Genomic DNA, 15,029 nt, shown 5'->3' with positions numbered 1-15,029 from the left:
CCATCACCTTCCCCCTTAGGAGGACATCGGTAAGAAAAACGACAGCTGCTTTAAATTGTCACCACATCCGTGATAACATACGCAGCGCCGATCTGGGCAAATGCGAACAAATAGCGTATGAAAGAAATATGAACCACACATAGACTAAACGCGCTTAGATGCGCTTATCGCATTGTTTCAGATGATTTCATATCGAGGAAAATCCCTATACCATATATCTCTCGGTCAAAGAGCTGCAGAAGCTGTATAATCTAGCGCGAGAAATACCGCTCGGTGTTATTAAAGAAGAAGAAAACCATCAAAGAGTGGCAGCAATGCTGGGACCTTTCAAAAAATGGTAGTTGGACACACAAACTGACATAAGGTGAAGTAACGAAATGGTATCGAAGGAAGCATGGGAAAGTTGTCTTCTATGCGACGCAACTGCTGAGCGGTCACGGATGTTTTAAAAAGTACCGAAATATATTAGCATAGCATAGATCATATCGCAGTTAATTTCTTCTGCCAAATCACAACTGGTTTGGCGATCGTTCTCCTTCAAAAGTGATTTCAGACGTTCTTAATCGGATCCAGAAGGCCTTCCGCTGCGGTACGAGTCATCGACGTCAAAGTCGCCATGTTTGAACTTTGCAAACCATTTTCGTGATGTAGACTTGCCTATGACAACTTCTCCATGCACGTCGCAAATGTCCCGGGCTGCTTCAGCAGCTTTTTGACCCTGAGGAAAAGCATAGGAGCAGGTGTCGAAAACGTTGATTTTTGGCTCCTGGTTATTCCATTTCTAAGCCGCAAAACAAATAAAAAATACATCTAACATTGTTTTGTAGAGCAGAAAAAGTTCTATCGAATGAATACTTTGCCAAACGGTAAACAAATAGTTGTAAAATAAAAGAAAATAAAAAAATGCTATGAACTTATTCCCCAACCCAATATATATAAAACTCGTTCTAGCCTTTTAAGGAGGATGCAGGTAAGACTAATCGGTCGAAAATCCTTCGCTACTTCGTGTTTTTTCTTATCCGCCTTAGGTATGAAGACTACCTGAACTCTTCTCCAGCTCTCGGGGATATAATTTAAGCGAAGACATGCTTTAAAGATGCTTAAGAGCCAGATTTGCGTGTGCTCCAAATGCTTTTGAAGCCTAATTGGCATAATGCCATCTGGAGCAGCTGATTTATAAGGCTCAAAACTAAGGCTAAGGCTCAAAATTTTCTGTATCTACTATTGAATCTATTTCGTTTTCTGTTGGAGGCTTTTGGACATTACAGATTCTTGGGATGTCATACGAGTTACCCACAAGAAAGTATCATTTAACTAACGCTTCTAGTGATTCTTGTGCAGAGCTTGTCTACTTCCCAACTTCGCTTCTAATAAAGATCAGACTGAAGTGTTCTTTAGACAGTATCTTACTCAGTACAGTAGGATTGCCAAGATACCAATTTTCTTTAGTGCTTGCATATATTTCTTTCGTTCCTCGTTGTATGGCTGACGTACGCCGTAAAAGTTGACCTTAATTTATCTTTGAGCTTTTTCAATTCTCTGTTCCACCACTGCTACAACAATAAAAACAGACTTAAACAAATGGTACATATGCAAAGGCTGGGATTGCAATCTTTGTTAAATATACAATTAACGTTTAAACCACGTAACCTCCAACAGCGATTTACTTCATAAAAAAAAACGATACACAGGTTAAAAAACTGCTTAAATTAACTTCTCTTTCAAGAAAAAAAAAATTCCCATGGTAGTCGGTTCTACATCACCGGGTACGACTCGGATTTACATATATCCGGCCAGAGACGGTCCCATCGATTACAATTACTGGAGACTTTAACGTCCAGTACACCTTGTGGGGATCCCAATACAACTTTTGCAGTGGACGTAAATGAGGAGAACTTCCACATGATTGGCAACTAGCAATATTAAGCAATGGGTCACCGAGACTTCCAAATACAAGAAATAAGATTTAATAGCAAGACTTACATAGAAGGCTTAATATCAATTACCAACGACAATTTCCTATTCTCATACAAAGGGGGATCTCAAATATACCAAAAAATTCGTAAAAGAGTTCAAAGAACACAAAGCCACTTGCGAACTCTACTCATACAAAAACAAAACAGGGTTGTTTCAAAGACTTTTATGAAATCGCTTAACATGAACCGCAAAGCTGCACAAATTGAAAGTATTATAGGAGAAGCGGCCACTGAATCGATGCGAACAAGCAAACAGTGCCCAAAGAGCAGCTTCTTGAAAAAAGTAAAAGAAAGAAAAATTTCCAGAAAGTTGAATTATAAAGGGTGTATGCACAAGTAAGGAGAGTGTGCTCGCAGGCGAAACACCTGGAAGCGATTCACTAGCTCACTTAATCCTAATATAGACACAAAAAGCTTGTAGAAAAAGTGAGAACCATGAAAACACCGAAATTATTCAGAAAAGACAAATAAACATTGACAAAATTCCAGGGAGTAACAGTATAACTAACTGCATATCAAAATAAGTAACGAATACTGGACTAAAAACACTCAAAAATTTGTCTAAGGGCTACACCTGGTGATGACGATAAGTAAGGTTAGTTAACTTTGCCCAGCCTCTGGTACAAGAGAGGAAGTGAGCAGAAGTTCGCATATTCTCTATGCAAACATACATGAGTGGGACAGTCGTTCCTGAGGATATAATGGAAGATCTTGACCTCTGAGATGAACTACAACAACAACAACCAAAACGAAAAATTGCAACTTCACCAGTATGGCAACCAGAAATGTTAACATCGGTGTTAAAACAATGCGAATATTGGGAGTTACCTTCACAAGAAATCTACGATCGAATGAACAAGTAAAATAAAAATTTCCATCCATCTAAGTTAAGTTCACAACTTACATAAGGTAATATGCATTAAGCAAGAGGAGCCGCTAATTTTATATGTCGCTCATTCAAGGAAGGAATTGTTCGGCACAGAATATTACGGAACGGCATCGGGACTTCCAACACCTACGCAATTTAAAGATTTGGAGACCTTGCTGCAGAGCGGCGCAGCAAATTTGGTAGCCAAATCAATTATAACATACACTCTCGCACTACACAATACCTTCTGCACTTGAATACATATACATACATATGCCTACAAAAGAACCAACCAAAACAACATGAACACTTATTGGTTACTGCTACAACAACAACATGAACACTTCAAGCATTAAAGAAATTTTGATTCATCCATCAAATATAAATGTCCCAAAACCAGTAAAACCTAACAAAAAATAATACTAGAATAAAAATAAAAAAAATCCAGCTGGTTATTTCACTGATAGGTATTTCTTAAATAGTGCATGGACTTACGCAGTAATAGAGCAGCAATTCAATTCCTCCACTCAAACAAAATAAGACAGTTGCTTCAATCACTAGGTCGGTAGGCAGGTAGGTGAAATGGTTGAAGTCCTACACTAGCACTCCCCAAGTAGCACTAAAGCGCCGTTTTGATACCATTATTAGACTTACAACAGGAAGATATCTACAGCTAATCAGAGCTGTTGGCACATTGGCCCAGGTTTCGAAGAAAGGAGCACCCAGTGACCTTAATCGACTAGCTGCTAAACCCGAACGTTTACAGAGAAAGCGCTCAACAGTCTCCTTCTCTGAAACTTCCCCATAGCTTCTGCAATGGGGGTTAAATGGTAAAACTTGCTTTTCCGCGTGTATCCCGATCGTCCAATGAGCGGACCAAAGGACTTTCTGAGCCCTTCATATATTGTACTGAGGCCAAAAGGTTTCGAAATAGCACATGAAGAAATGGAGCTCCATCTATTCTGCGCTTTCCTCAGAAATAATTTGTGCAATTCCCCTTTAACCACTGTCAGGGGGATACCGATGAGCAGGGCCCTGGGGCTAATTCAGTCCCCTTCCTGGCAAACTCATCAGCAATTTCATTTCCCTCTATGCTCCTATGTCCTGGAACCCAGATCAGAGAAATGTTACCTGCACAGAGATTGGATCTCCTCCTTACAGGAGTTTACTAGTTCTGCACCATGGCGTCGTCAAAGCCTTGATCGCGGCTTGACTATCGGAGAAAATGGTAATATCTCCCTTGGTCCCACGTTCCCTAAGCATTTTGCATGCCAGATTTTTGCCTGAAAAACACTAGCAGTATTCGGCAGTTTAAAGGAGATAGATAAATTGGCTGATTTAGAGAAAACTCCTGCTCCGATTCCATCTTAGAAGCTTCGGTGCAGATTTTTCCCTCTATTCAATCTTGCCTATTTGGGAAGATTGCCCTAGCACATTCAAGCTCCAATTTGCGAAAAAAATTCTACCATGTCAAACCAGTCATCTGTACGTTAAAATTGGCAGAACCACTACGTTGTACATCCACAGAACTACCTGTGGCTTGAGTCCCCATCTTTTGCCGAACATAGATTTGCAGGAATATAAGGTTATGTCGAGCTTCTTTACTCGATTTTCAAGGTGTAGCTTCCAATGGAGTTGGGCTTCAAGTATCACTCCAAGATACCTAACGCTCGATGAAAGCGGGAGAACGCGATTGTTTAATTTGGGAAGTCTAAAGAGTGAAGGTAATTTTTTTTTTTTTTGTTTTGTAAATAGCACCAACTCCATTTTGTCAGAGTTGACTCGGACGCCGTGGCAGCCCAGCGACTAAGTACAGCCAATACTTTCCGATAGCATTAGGACCAAGTCATCGGCATATGCTACTACCTTAACCCCACCCTTATTTAATATCTTCCGAACTTTGTCAATAGCAATTAGCCAAATTGGCGGCCGCCGTAGTCGAATGGGTTGGTGCGTGATTACCATTCGGAATTCACCGAGAGGTCGTTAGTTCGAATCTCGGTGAAGGCAAAATTAATAAAAACATTTTTCTAATAGCGGTCGCCCCTCGGCAGGCAATGGCAAACCTCCGAGTGTATTTCTGCCATGAAAAAGCTCCTCATAAAAATATCTGCCGTTCGGAGTCGGCTTGAAACTGTAGGTCCCTCCATTTGTGGAACAACATCAAGACGCACACCACAAATAGGAGGAGGAGCTCGGCCAAACACCTAACAGAAGTGTACGCGCCAATTATTTATTTTTTTAATTAGCCAAATTAGGGTCGAAAGAACACCATCCTGCGGGGTCCCCTGTGCACGAATCTAGTGACTTTATCCCCTATTGCCACCGCATTAACTTCCCTGCAGCAAAGTAAGGACGAGATCCAGAGACAGATAGGTTTTTTCACATGTAGTCTATCTAATGCTGTGACAAGTGGCTTCGGCCTAATGTTACTAAAAGCACTCCATATCTATGAAGGCCGCCAAAGTGAATTTTTTTCACTCCAGATATTTTTCCACAGTACCTACAAGCTCGTGTAAGGCTGATTCCGTGATTCCGAAAATAACACAGAAATTTTTAAAGTTAGTAGCGTTCGTTTAGTTTGGTAGCGTTCGTTAAAAACCCTTCTAACCTTCTTTTTCAAGTCGGTCACCGTCTTGCTCCACGAGGGAGGAAAGTCGTTCTTGCTAAAGGATAGGTTCGTTGCATGTGTTCCGCCTGCTTGTCCAGTTGATTAGTGGATGAGTACGAAAAGGTTCGCCTGTTCAATATGTTCCAACTATTAACCCTAATGGTAGGCGAATTAGTCGAGAGATTGATATCAAGAACCTCCTGCCAACCGTTTGGTTAATCTGAGCTGCCCTTAACATTACTTTGTGAAAGGCTGCTCACCTAAACATGCTCCATGACCTCCCTAGCGTCGGAGGATTTCATGGAACTCTTGACCTCAGGCACCGCCCCCACCGCAGGCGGCCGTAGTTCATCGGGCTGATTTGCTACCCTATTCCGTCCAGGTGGCCACCCGGAGTACCAGACGCGTCGGAAGATCTTAACTTGGGCCATCCTGAGGCCAAAACAGAGTTTCTGTTTCTTTTCCTTCAGGGATTTTTCAGAAATAAGCAACGCTGCTGCTGTCGAACTGTTTTTCTAAGGTTTCTCCAATTTGATCACAGACTAATTGCCCATAGGAACCTCAGAGTTTTCAAGTTTGAGGCAATGGAGGATCTTCGGACTCTCTAGCTTAACCTTCGGTAGCCAAATGCGGGCTGTTGTCTCCTAGGGATCTCCCAAGCAGGGATGAGCTTAAGGGAGAGCCCCTCCCAGGCATTGCAGACCTTAGCAATTTACTTCTCCAGAAAACTTTTTGAGAACTCATCGGCACACTTGATCACCCTACACCCGCGGCAAATATCCCCCGCGTCGGAAAGAGCAACCCTCGCAGCCGCAACCATCGCACTTGTTGTAGGGCCCTGAACGCCTTGAGTCGAGAATTTTTTTTATTTTCTTAGCAACACGCCCGCTTACATCTTGTGATTGGTTACGCTTAGCCGCAGGCTGGTTCCGAGGATTAATGTGTGATTTTTTGCTCGCGGCCATGGTTTCATACTCCAAAACTACGGTCTCATATCTGACCTTGTCCCCTGTTAGCTATCTTTATCTTAGCCGGAATGAATTTGGCTCTCAGCTAGCGCGCTTTGAGCAACGACCCAGAGGTCGCCGGAGAAGAGGATTATACGTGCTGAGCTTTTGGCTGTAGCCGTGCAATAAAGTGCTATGATGAGCATTCGACGTGCTGGGTCCGACCACTGTGTCCTGGCTGGAAGCCAGCAGCTCGTCTTCTGAAAGTGTGCTCAGCACACTCTCAGTTTTTGTTGTTCCCTTTTTGTTTTGTTTTCCATATCTAATTTTGGTCCCATGAGTATGCACGGAAGGAAATAGTCCACCGCGGCAGCATACTGTGGTAAGACACTTGCTATAACCGGCCTTGCCTGAACATCGGAGAGGGCCGTTATTTACGCACTTCCAGTCATGCAGCTCTCGGCACGGGTTCCTCAACACCTTAGCTAAAAGTGCTGTCATGGTTATAACGCCTTATCTTGGTGAATAGGGCCTTGTTTGGGTTGAGAATCGCACTTCATACATATAACGACCCTAGGATATCTTGCCATGTAAGGTGGCGAACCAGAAAACAATGTTGCTAAGGAAGTTATCCAAATGCCACTTATAATGGAAGGCACGTAAAAAATTTATAAAAATAAATAAATGTATCTGACCTCGGTTCTTAGAAATTAAAAATCAATAAAAATTTCAATGTTGCGGGCAATAATCTTAAAATACACACAAATTCTTTATTACTGTTAGATATCGAGTATTTTTAATATTGGGTAGACAATAGCAAATATTTTTTAGTAAAAAATTGAAGCTTGAAAAAACTACATACCTACTTCAAGAGGAGGTTATGCTATTAATTAGCTGGGGTTGGAAAGGTGTTGTGCTTTCTGTGCTTTTCTATCAACAATTAATAGAACTGCTGCATCTAGAACAAAACTGCCAGTATTGGCAATAAGAAAAGCTATTATGTTCTTCGCATATAACGCAAGGATAATTCCATCTTTGGTAATTTGTTGAAAATATTTAAACTCTGTTGGGAATTGATGTGACGCTTCCCTCATAGTCTTGACCTTGCATCATAAGATTACCATTTTACCCGAAGCTTGCAAAACTCTCTGATAACTTTAAATAACAATTGTTTAAAATTTTCTTAAGGAAAATATCAGAAATAATCGCTTTAGCGAAAAATTTACCAAAGGTCATACCACAGAAAAAAACATATGTTTGGCCAGCATCATGACTTACACCAAATTTCACAAACTCGAAATTGTTTGACTGTCAAGAAGAAAGAAATTTTCCTGAAGATATTTGACATTGCCCAACGAGGGCCGACCGCTGTTAGAAAAACTTGATGTTCCATATCCACAGATTCATTGAACCAGGAACTAACCGAATGGTAATCATGGAAAGATTAAGCTACGGTATCCACTAATCCACATTTGAGTGACCGGATAAATTACCACAATATAGAAGAAGGCATATATAATTTAAGTAATATAATATATATTATTAGTCACTCATTTAGTTACCTTACTTAAAAATTTATTAAATATTACTCTCTTTTTTTTTAGGAAATTTAAGCTTCACAAGAAATTGTGCAAATTTCCCAATGAAGTTCCGCTGCCTGCAGTATCTATATTAAAACCACTCATGGGCATCGACCCAAATTTGGAACATAACCTCGAAACATTTTTTGAAATGGATTACCCAGTGGTATGTTTCAATTGATGTATGTGTGCACTTCATATAGTTATGCTGTAATATGTTGTTTGTTTTAGTATGAGTTATTATTTTGTATAGAAGATAGCGTAGATCCAGCTATTAACATTGTACAAAGCTTAATGACGAAATATCCTCAAGTGGACGCTTCTTTGTATATGGGTGGCACCAAGGTCGGCGTCAATCCAAAAATTAATAACATGCAACCTGGTTATGTGGCTGCTAAGTATGAACTGATCATGATATCAGATAGTGGCATTAAAAGTAATATACCTGTAATATCCAAAACAAGTTCAACGATTTAATTTGGTTTTATTTTTGTTCTAGTGAAGACTGATACGCTTCTTGATATGGTAAATAACATGACAGACAAATATGCGCTCGTACATCAAATGCCGTTTACATGTGACCGTGAGGGCTTTGCTGCTACTTTTGAAAAGGTAAAAAAACTTTAACCTAATTAACTGTTCTTTAACCGGATCCCCTGAGGAAGATAAAATGTTAAAAATTTATTACATGTTCTAAAGCCATATTTTAATATGTTGCAGTGTTGAAGAAACGTGGCAATGGAATGCCTTGGGAATATAATCAGAACTTGTAGCTTTGGTTTAGTTTTAGTTACGTTGATTTCGGAGAGTGACTACCATTCGGTAGGATCCCGCTCTGAAATCCATTGTGGGCATAAAACACCTAGTGATAGAAAAGGTTTTTTCTAATAGCCGTCACACCTGGAAAGGCGATGGCAAACCTGCGAGTGTATTTCTGCCATTAAAAAGTTTCTCATAAAATTCGTCATTCAATTGTAGGCAGCCTAAAACTGTAGGTTCAGCCATTTGCGAAACAACATCAACATGTACATACGTCGCAAGGTGAAGGAATCTGTCAGCCAAACACAACCAAAGAATGTGCGCGTTAATTATATACTTATATTTATTTATATACTACACACATACTTTGATTTTGGTGAAATACTATTTTACTAGGTTATATAAAAATAATAATTATTAGTATACATGTGGTCCAACAAACAAGCATTACTTTTAAAGTAATATGGTTTATTACTTTTAGTTCAAACAAGAACTAAGTGAAAAATATGCCTAAGTGATTCGTAGATAAAAATTTATTAGGGAGCTAGTTGGCCCGGAGAACATTGTACCGCCTCAAGATCAATAAATTGCTGGATGAGTTGCATTCGGGCCAATGACCTTCATGGGAGCATCATTTTGCGTTTTGTTGTCAGGTGCCGGAATGAACACGTTACATGCTACGGATAAATGATCATGGGAGAAACGTTATTTTTTTTGATTTAGGTCATAAACACTAAGAGATTGGCCTAGTGATTTGCTGTTTTTTTCGTTGCAGCATCAACCAAATTTGCAATAAATGCTTAGGGAATACTGCTAGAGTGAAAGTCGAACATAAATCCGTGTCATTCCGGTAACGTGGATCCACCTATCATTAGAACGGTAGTTTTTGTAAGAGCATGAAGTAGTTGCTATAGATCTTGAAGAATTAATCTCTGGAGCAGAAATAATCTAGAATGTCAGGCTTAATCCGCGTTCTTCGTATTGGCTGATTCAAATTAAGCCATTTCAAAACATCCGTATTATCTTTGAGAGTTTTATTGAAAATGTCGTGATTGTGGTGTTTAAGAGCCAATGAATGCGATGGCTGCAGTGCGGAAGCAGTAATTATATGTAGTTTCACTTAGCTACTGAGACCGCACAATCCAGACGTTTATCCATCGAACTAATTGCATTACGACTTGAAATTTATTCACACCATTCCATAAAGTTAGGAACTTCGAAGATATCCTAACGTTTGAAAATAGCGATCGAAAACAAAATTTTGAACGAATTCGCTTGGAAAATTAATCACATAGTCCAAAATTATCGATTGTAATGATTGTCGATATTCATATAATGATAAACAACATAATCTTTCGAAATGTGCTATCCTTAAGCTGAAACCATTATAAAAGGTGGTTCACATATAAGTAGATGATCTACTTTTCGCGCTTAACTCCAAATCTGTAATTAAAAAGCGCGATTTCCCACACAAAATTTCTCTCCAAAAAACTAAGATTATAAAATAATCCTACATAATAACGATACTTTTCGACATACAACCCTGTGTTTTCTGTAAGGACAAATATCAAAATAAAAACTAAATGAAATGGATACCGGCAAAGAAAAAAGGTTTGTAGAATAATTCCAAAAAAATGTTTCTTAAATATTATTAATTATGGAATCATTTTACAGAAAAATGCGTGCGTCCGTAAACGTTTTGTCTTCTTATTACTTATTATAAAATGTAATATCGCATTTCCCATGGGTATTGCTGCCATAATTTTTTGCAACCTCAATAAACGTCGCATACGGATTTCCTCCAACTGTTTATTATTAGCAGCCAATTGCGCAATTAAATTAGCTATTCCTTCTCCTTGTAATTTCTTCATATCGTAAGTAATAATTAAAGAAACCAAAAACATCGAAATATTCCACCAAAATAATTTCTATGAAGAAAAACCTCTCAAATCAGTATTGACAGTTGATTGTCAATTTTGCAGGTAACCTGCCATATGTGAACAGGTAGATTCATTTTGTGGATTTATAGGTGACTAATGTATATGTGAACGTATTATTAAATCATTGTCGCTAATAATTTTCAGAAAAAAATTTTTTTTGTCAAGACAAGTGAATCGAAATCCAATATGACAGCGGAACTTAATTTCTCTTTCGGAACTTAAATTCTCTTCTGCGTATGGTTCAAGCAGCTCACAACGTGCGGGATTAGCCCACGTATCCTCTGGGTAGCTTCCAAACACCCGCTCGAGAGCGAGTTAACGTGAGAAGGCGAAGCATTCCAGGATAGCTGGTTGTGCGCTCGGTTTGGGACCCGCCACTTCAAAATCGCCCCCCAATGAAAAGAATTACAAAGCCTCGGATGAGAACTACCTTTACTAATGACAACCCATGCAAACGAAATAAGGAATTTGATTTGAGGGCATGCACCTGGAATGTCCGGTCTCTTAATGGGGAAGGTGCCTCTGCTCGGCTGGTTGATGCCCTCGTGAGAGTAAAGGCTGAGATCACTGCCATCCAAGAGATGTGATGGACTTGGCAAGGTAAGAAAAACATGGGACCTTGCGACGTCTACTACAGCTGCCATGTAAAGGAGCGCAAATTCGGTGTGGGATTTGTTGTGGGAGAGAGATTTCGTCGCCAAGTACTGTCATTCACTCCGGTGGACGAGCGTCTCGCAATAATCCGCATCAAAGCGCAATTTTCTGCCATCTCGCTAATTTGCGCTCACGCCCCGACGGAAGAGAAGGACGATGCGACCAAAGATTCTTTCTATGAGCGCTTGGAACGTTCCTATGAGCGCTGCCTCCGCCACGATATAAAAATCGTGCTTGGCGACTTCAACCCCAGGGTGGGCAAGGAGGGAATTTTTGGTCTCACAGTCGGAAAATTCAGCCTGCACAACGAAACATCCGGTAACGGACAGAGGCTGATCGACTTCGCCGAGGCCCGAAACATGGTAGTCTGCAGCACCAGATTCCAGCTTAAAAAGATACTGGCTGTCTCCTGATCGAAAAACGCGAAACCAGATCGATCATGTTGTGATAGATAGAAAACACGCTTCTAGTGTATTAGATGTACGTACGATCCGAGGGCCCAACATCGACTCGGATCATTACCTTGTTGCAGCCAAACTGCGCACACGCCTCTGTGCAGCAAAAAACGTACATCTACCTACCCAAAGAATGTTCAACATCGAAAAGTTGCACTCACAAACAGACAACCAGAAGATTCGCCACTCGACTCTCACTCCTGCTCTTAGAGAGTACTGCCCAGCAAGCCGGCATGCACGAGCAATGGAGTAACATTTCTCGTTCTCTACGTACCGCTGCCGAAGAAGAAATCGGATTCCGGCGAGCCCGAAAAAATAGTTGGTACGACGAGGAATGTCATGCTGCCGCTGAAAGAAAGGCTTCCGCCTATAGAGCCACGCTGCGATCGGGCGCAACGCGAGCCATGTGGGATTGCTACAGAGAGCTAAAAAAGGAAGAGAGAAGTATTATCCGAAAGAAGAACCGAGAGGCCGAAATACGTGAGTGCGATTAGCTTGAGATGCTGACCAATACGAACAACGCCCGAAAATTCTACCAGAAAGTTCAGCGGCTTACAGAAGGTTTCAAGACCGGGGCGTTTTCCTGTAAGAACAAAGAGAGAAATCTGGTGACCGACATACAGAGCAGTCTTAAATTATGGAGGGAACACTTTTCGAACCTGTTAAACAGTGATAGCTGCGCATGTCAGAAAGAATGTGAAGATCCCGATACCCTAATCGTTAATGGTGGAATTGTCGTTCCGCTACCCGACCATGACGAGGGGAGCTATTCAAACTTGGCGGCGAGGAGTTGGTAAGGTGCATGCATCAGCTTCTATGCAAAATATGGTCGAATGAAAGCATGCCTGCCGATTGGAATTTAAGTGTGCTCTGCCCAATCCATAAGAAGGGCGATCCTGCAATTTGTGCCAATTACCGCGGGATTAGTCTTCTAAATATCGCCTATAAGGTTCTAGCGAGCGTATTGTGTGAAAGGCTGAAGCCCACCGTCAACCAACTGATTGGACCTTATCAGTGTGGCCTCAGACCTGGAAAGTCTACCATCGACCAAATATTTACAATACGCCAAGGAGAATCGACGCACACCGTCTTTTCGTCGATTTCAAAGCTGCTTTCGACAGTACGGAAAGGAGTTACTTGTATACCGCGATGTCTGAATTTGGTATCCCCAAAAAACTAATACGGCTATGCAAGATGACGTTGCTCAATACGAGCAGCGCCGTCAAAATTGGAGAGGACCTCCCCGAGCTGTTCGATATCAAACGAGGTTTCAGACAGGATGACTCGCTGCCCTGTGACTTCTTTAACCTGATGTTTGAGAGGCTCGTACGAGCCGCAGAACTTAATCGCTCAGGCACAATATTTTATAAGAGCGTACAATTGTTGGCGTATGCCGATTATATTGACATCATCGGCCTTAACAACCGCGCTGTTAGTTCTGCCTTTTCCAAACTGGATAAAGAGGCAAAGCGAATGGGTCTGGTGGTGAACGAGAACAAGAGGAAGTAGCTCCTGTCTTCAAACAAACAGTCGTCGCACTCTCGTAACAGCACCCACGTCACTGCAGACAGTGATAATTTTGAGGTTGTAAAAGACTTCGTCTATTTAGGAACCAGCATCAACACCGATAATAAAGTCAGCCCTGAAAGCCAACGTAGAATCTCTCTTGCCAACAAGTGCTACTTTGGACTAAGTCGGCAACTGAGCAGTAAAGTCCTCTCTCGACGAACAAAACTAACACTCTACAAGACTCTCATCATGCCCGTCTTGACGTATAGCGCAGAAGCTTGGACGATGACAACATCTAATGAAGCGACGCTTGGATTATTTGAGAGAAAGATTCTGCGTAAGATTTTGGACCTTTGCACGTTGGCAACGGCGACATAGACATAGCGCAGCGAATAAAGATCCAACGGCTACGTTGGCTGCGTCATGTCGTCCAAATGGATACAAACGCTCCGGCTTTGAAAGTATTGGATGTGGTACCAGCTGGTGGTAGCAGAGGAAGAGGAAGGCCTCTTCTGCGTTGGAACAATCAGCTAGAGAAAGACTTGGCTTCACTTGGTGTGTCCAATTGGCGCCGGTTAGCACGAGAAAGAAACGACTGGCGCGCTTTGTTAAACTCGGCTGAAATCGCGCTAATTAAGAAGAAGAGAAGAAAATGGGTAATGAAATGAATGAGATGAATGACTTCGCACTGCGCAGTGGTCTGTGAGTATGCCCGTGAGCATTCATTCTCCGATTATCCTGGGGGAGGGTTATGAGTTTTTTAAACCCTCCCAGTAAGGACTTCGCCTGATGTAGCCTCATAGTTTGGTGCCACCAAACCTCCCTTAGGCCTAGTTCTTCGCTTCTCCTTGAAGGGGTCGGGTCCTATTAAAGGCGATGCTGCAGCCTCTGTCGCCTATTCGTCCGCTATTTCGTTCCGAGTTATTCCCCTGTGTCGTTGGACCCAATTAGATTAAGTTTCTCGATACACTCAAGGCCCAGTGAGGATTTGATCTCAGTGACTGATCACCTTGATCATCTTAGTGATATCATCTCTGGATAGCTGGGTAAGTGGGCGCTGCAGCCTGAGCACTTCCATGTACTTAGATGACATGACTTCGTCTCCCGACGCCTTTCCTGGTAATATTCAGCAGGGCACGCTTGGCTGATTGTTGAGTAACTATATGAAGCGGTGTCAGTTGAACCATCACTTCCATCGCAGCTATAGGGCAGGTCCGCATCGCTCCCGTGATATACACGCGTGCTAAATGCTGAAGCTTAGTTAGCGCTGCCCGACTGTCGATAAAGTGACTCTCGATACCCAAGTGACCGCTCCGTATGTCACTATTGGTCTTATTATCATGATATACATCCATCTGAGGATATTTGGGTTAAAGCCCCAAGATTTTCTTGCTAGATGTTTGCAGATCATGAGAGCCTTTGTTGCTTTGGACAGGGTTGCGTCTGCATGCCTCTTCTAGTTAAGCTTGCCATCCAGGACAAGGCCAAGATACTAAACTTCGCTGACGAAATCAATAGCAACCTGTCTATGCTGATCTCTTTCATTTTTGGTAAGGCTCTTTTCCTGGTGAAAGCTCTTTGCAGTATATCGCAAAAAGTGTTCTTAAATCTTCCTCTCTCTTTAAATACAACGTAATCCGCGTATCCCTGACAGCGGATTCCACTGGGCTACACAGGTGATGAGACTTCCCTCTGTGGACACCCCGTGTTTGTAGTGGGATAGTACTGTA

The 15,029-nt window shown here is 41.6% G+C and overlaps 1 protein-coding gene across 4 annotated transcripts in view; it reads left to right on the top strand.

Annotated features, from left to right (window-relative positions):
* LOC128870458 (ceramide glucosyltransferase-like) overlaps nucleotides 1–15,029 on the top strand; it is a 134,970-nt gene that overhangs the window by 91,171 nt on the left and 28,770 nt on the right. For all 4 annotated transcript variants that reach the window (XM_054113125.1, XM_054113124.1, XM_054113123.1 and 1 more), the window contains exons 3-5: nucleotides 8,007–8,148; nucleotides 8,214–8,418; nucleotides 8,482–8,594. In XM_054113125.1, the coding sequence (XP_053969100.1) occupies nucleotides 8,007–8,148; nucleotides 8,214–8,418; nucleotides 8,482–8,594 (460 nt within the window). The remainder of the gene's footprint in view (nucleotides 1–8,006; nucleotides 8,149–8,213; nucleotides 8,419–8,481; nucleotides 8,595–15,029) is intronic.

Source organism: Anastrepha ludens, chromosome X (genome assembly GCF_028408465.1).
Source record: "Anastrepha ludens isolate Willacy chromosome X, idAnaLude1.1, whole genome shotgun sequence".
Taxonomy (NCBI): Eukaryota; Metazoa; Arthropoda; class Insecta; order Diptera; family Tephritidae; genus Anastrepha; species Anastrepha ludens.
The sequence above is the reverse complement of the archived record's forward strand: the minus strand, read 5'-3'. Positions and strand labels throughout refer to the sequence as shown.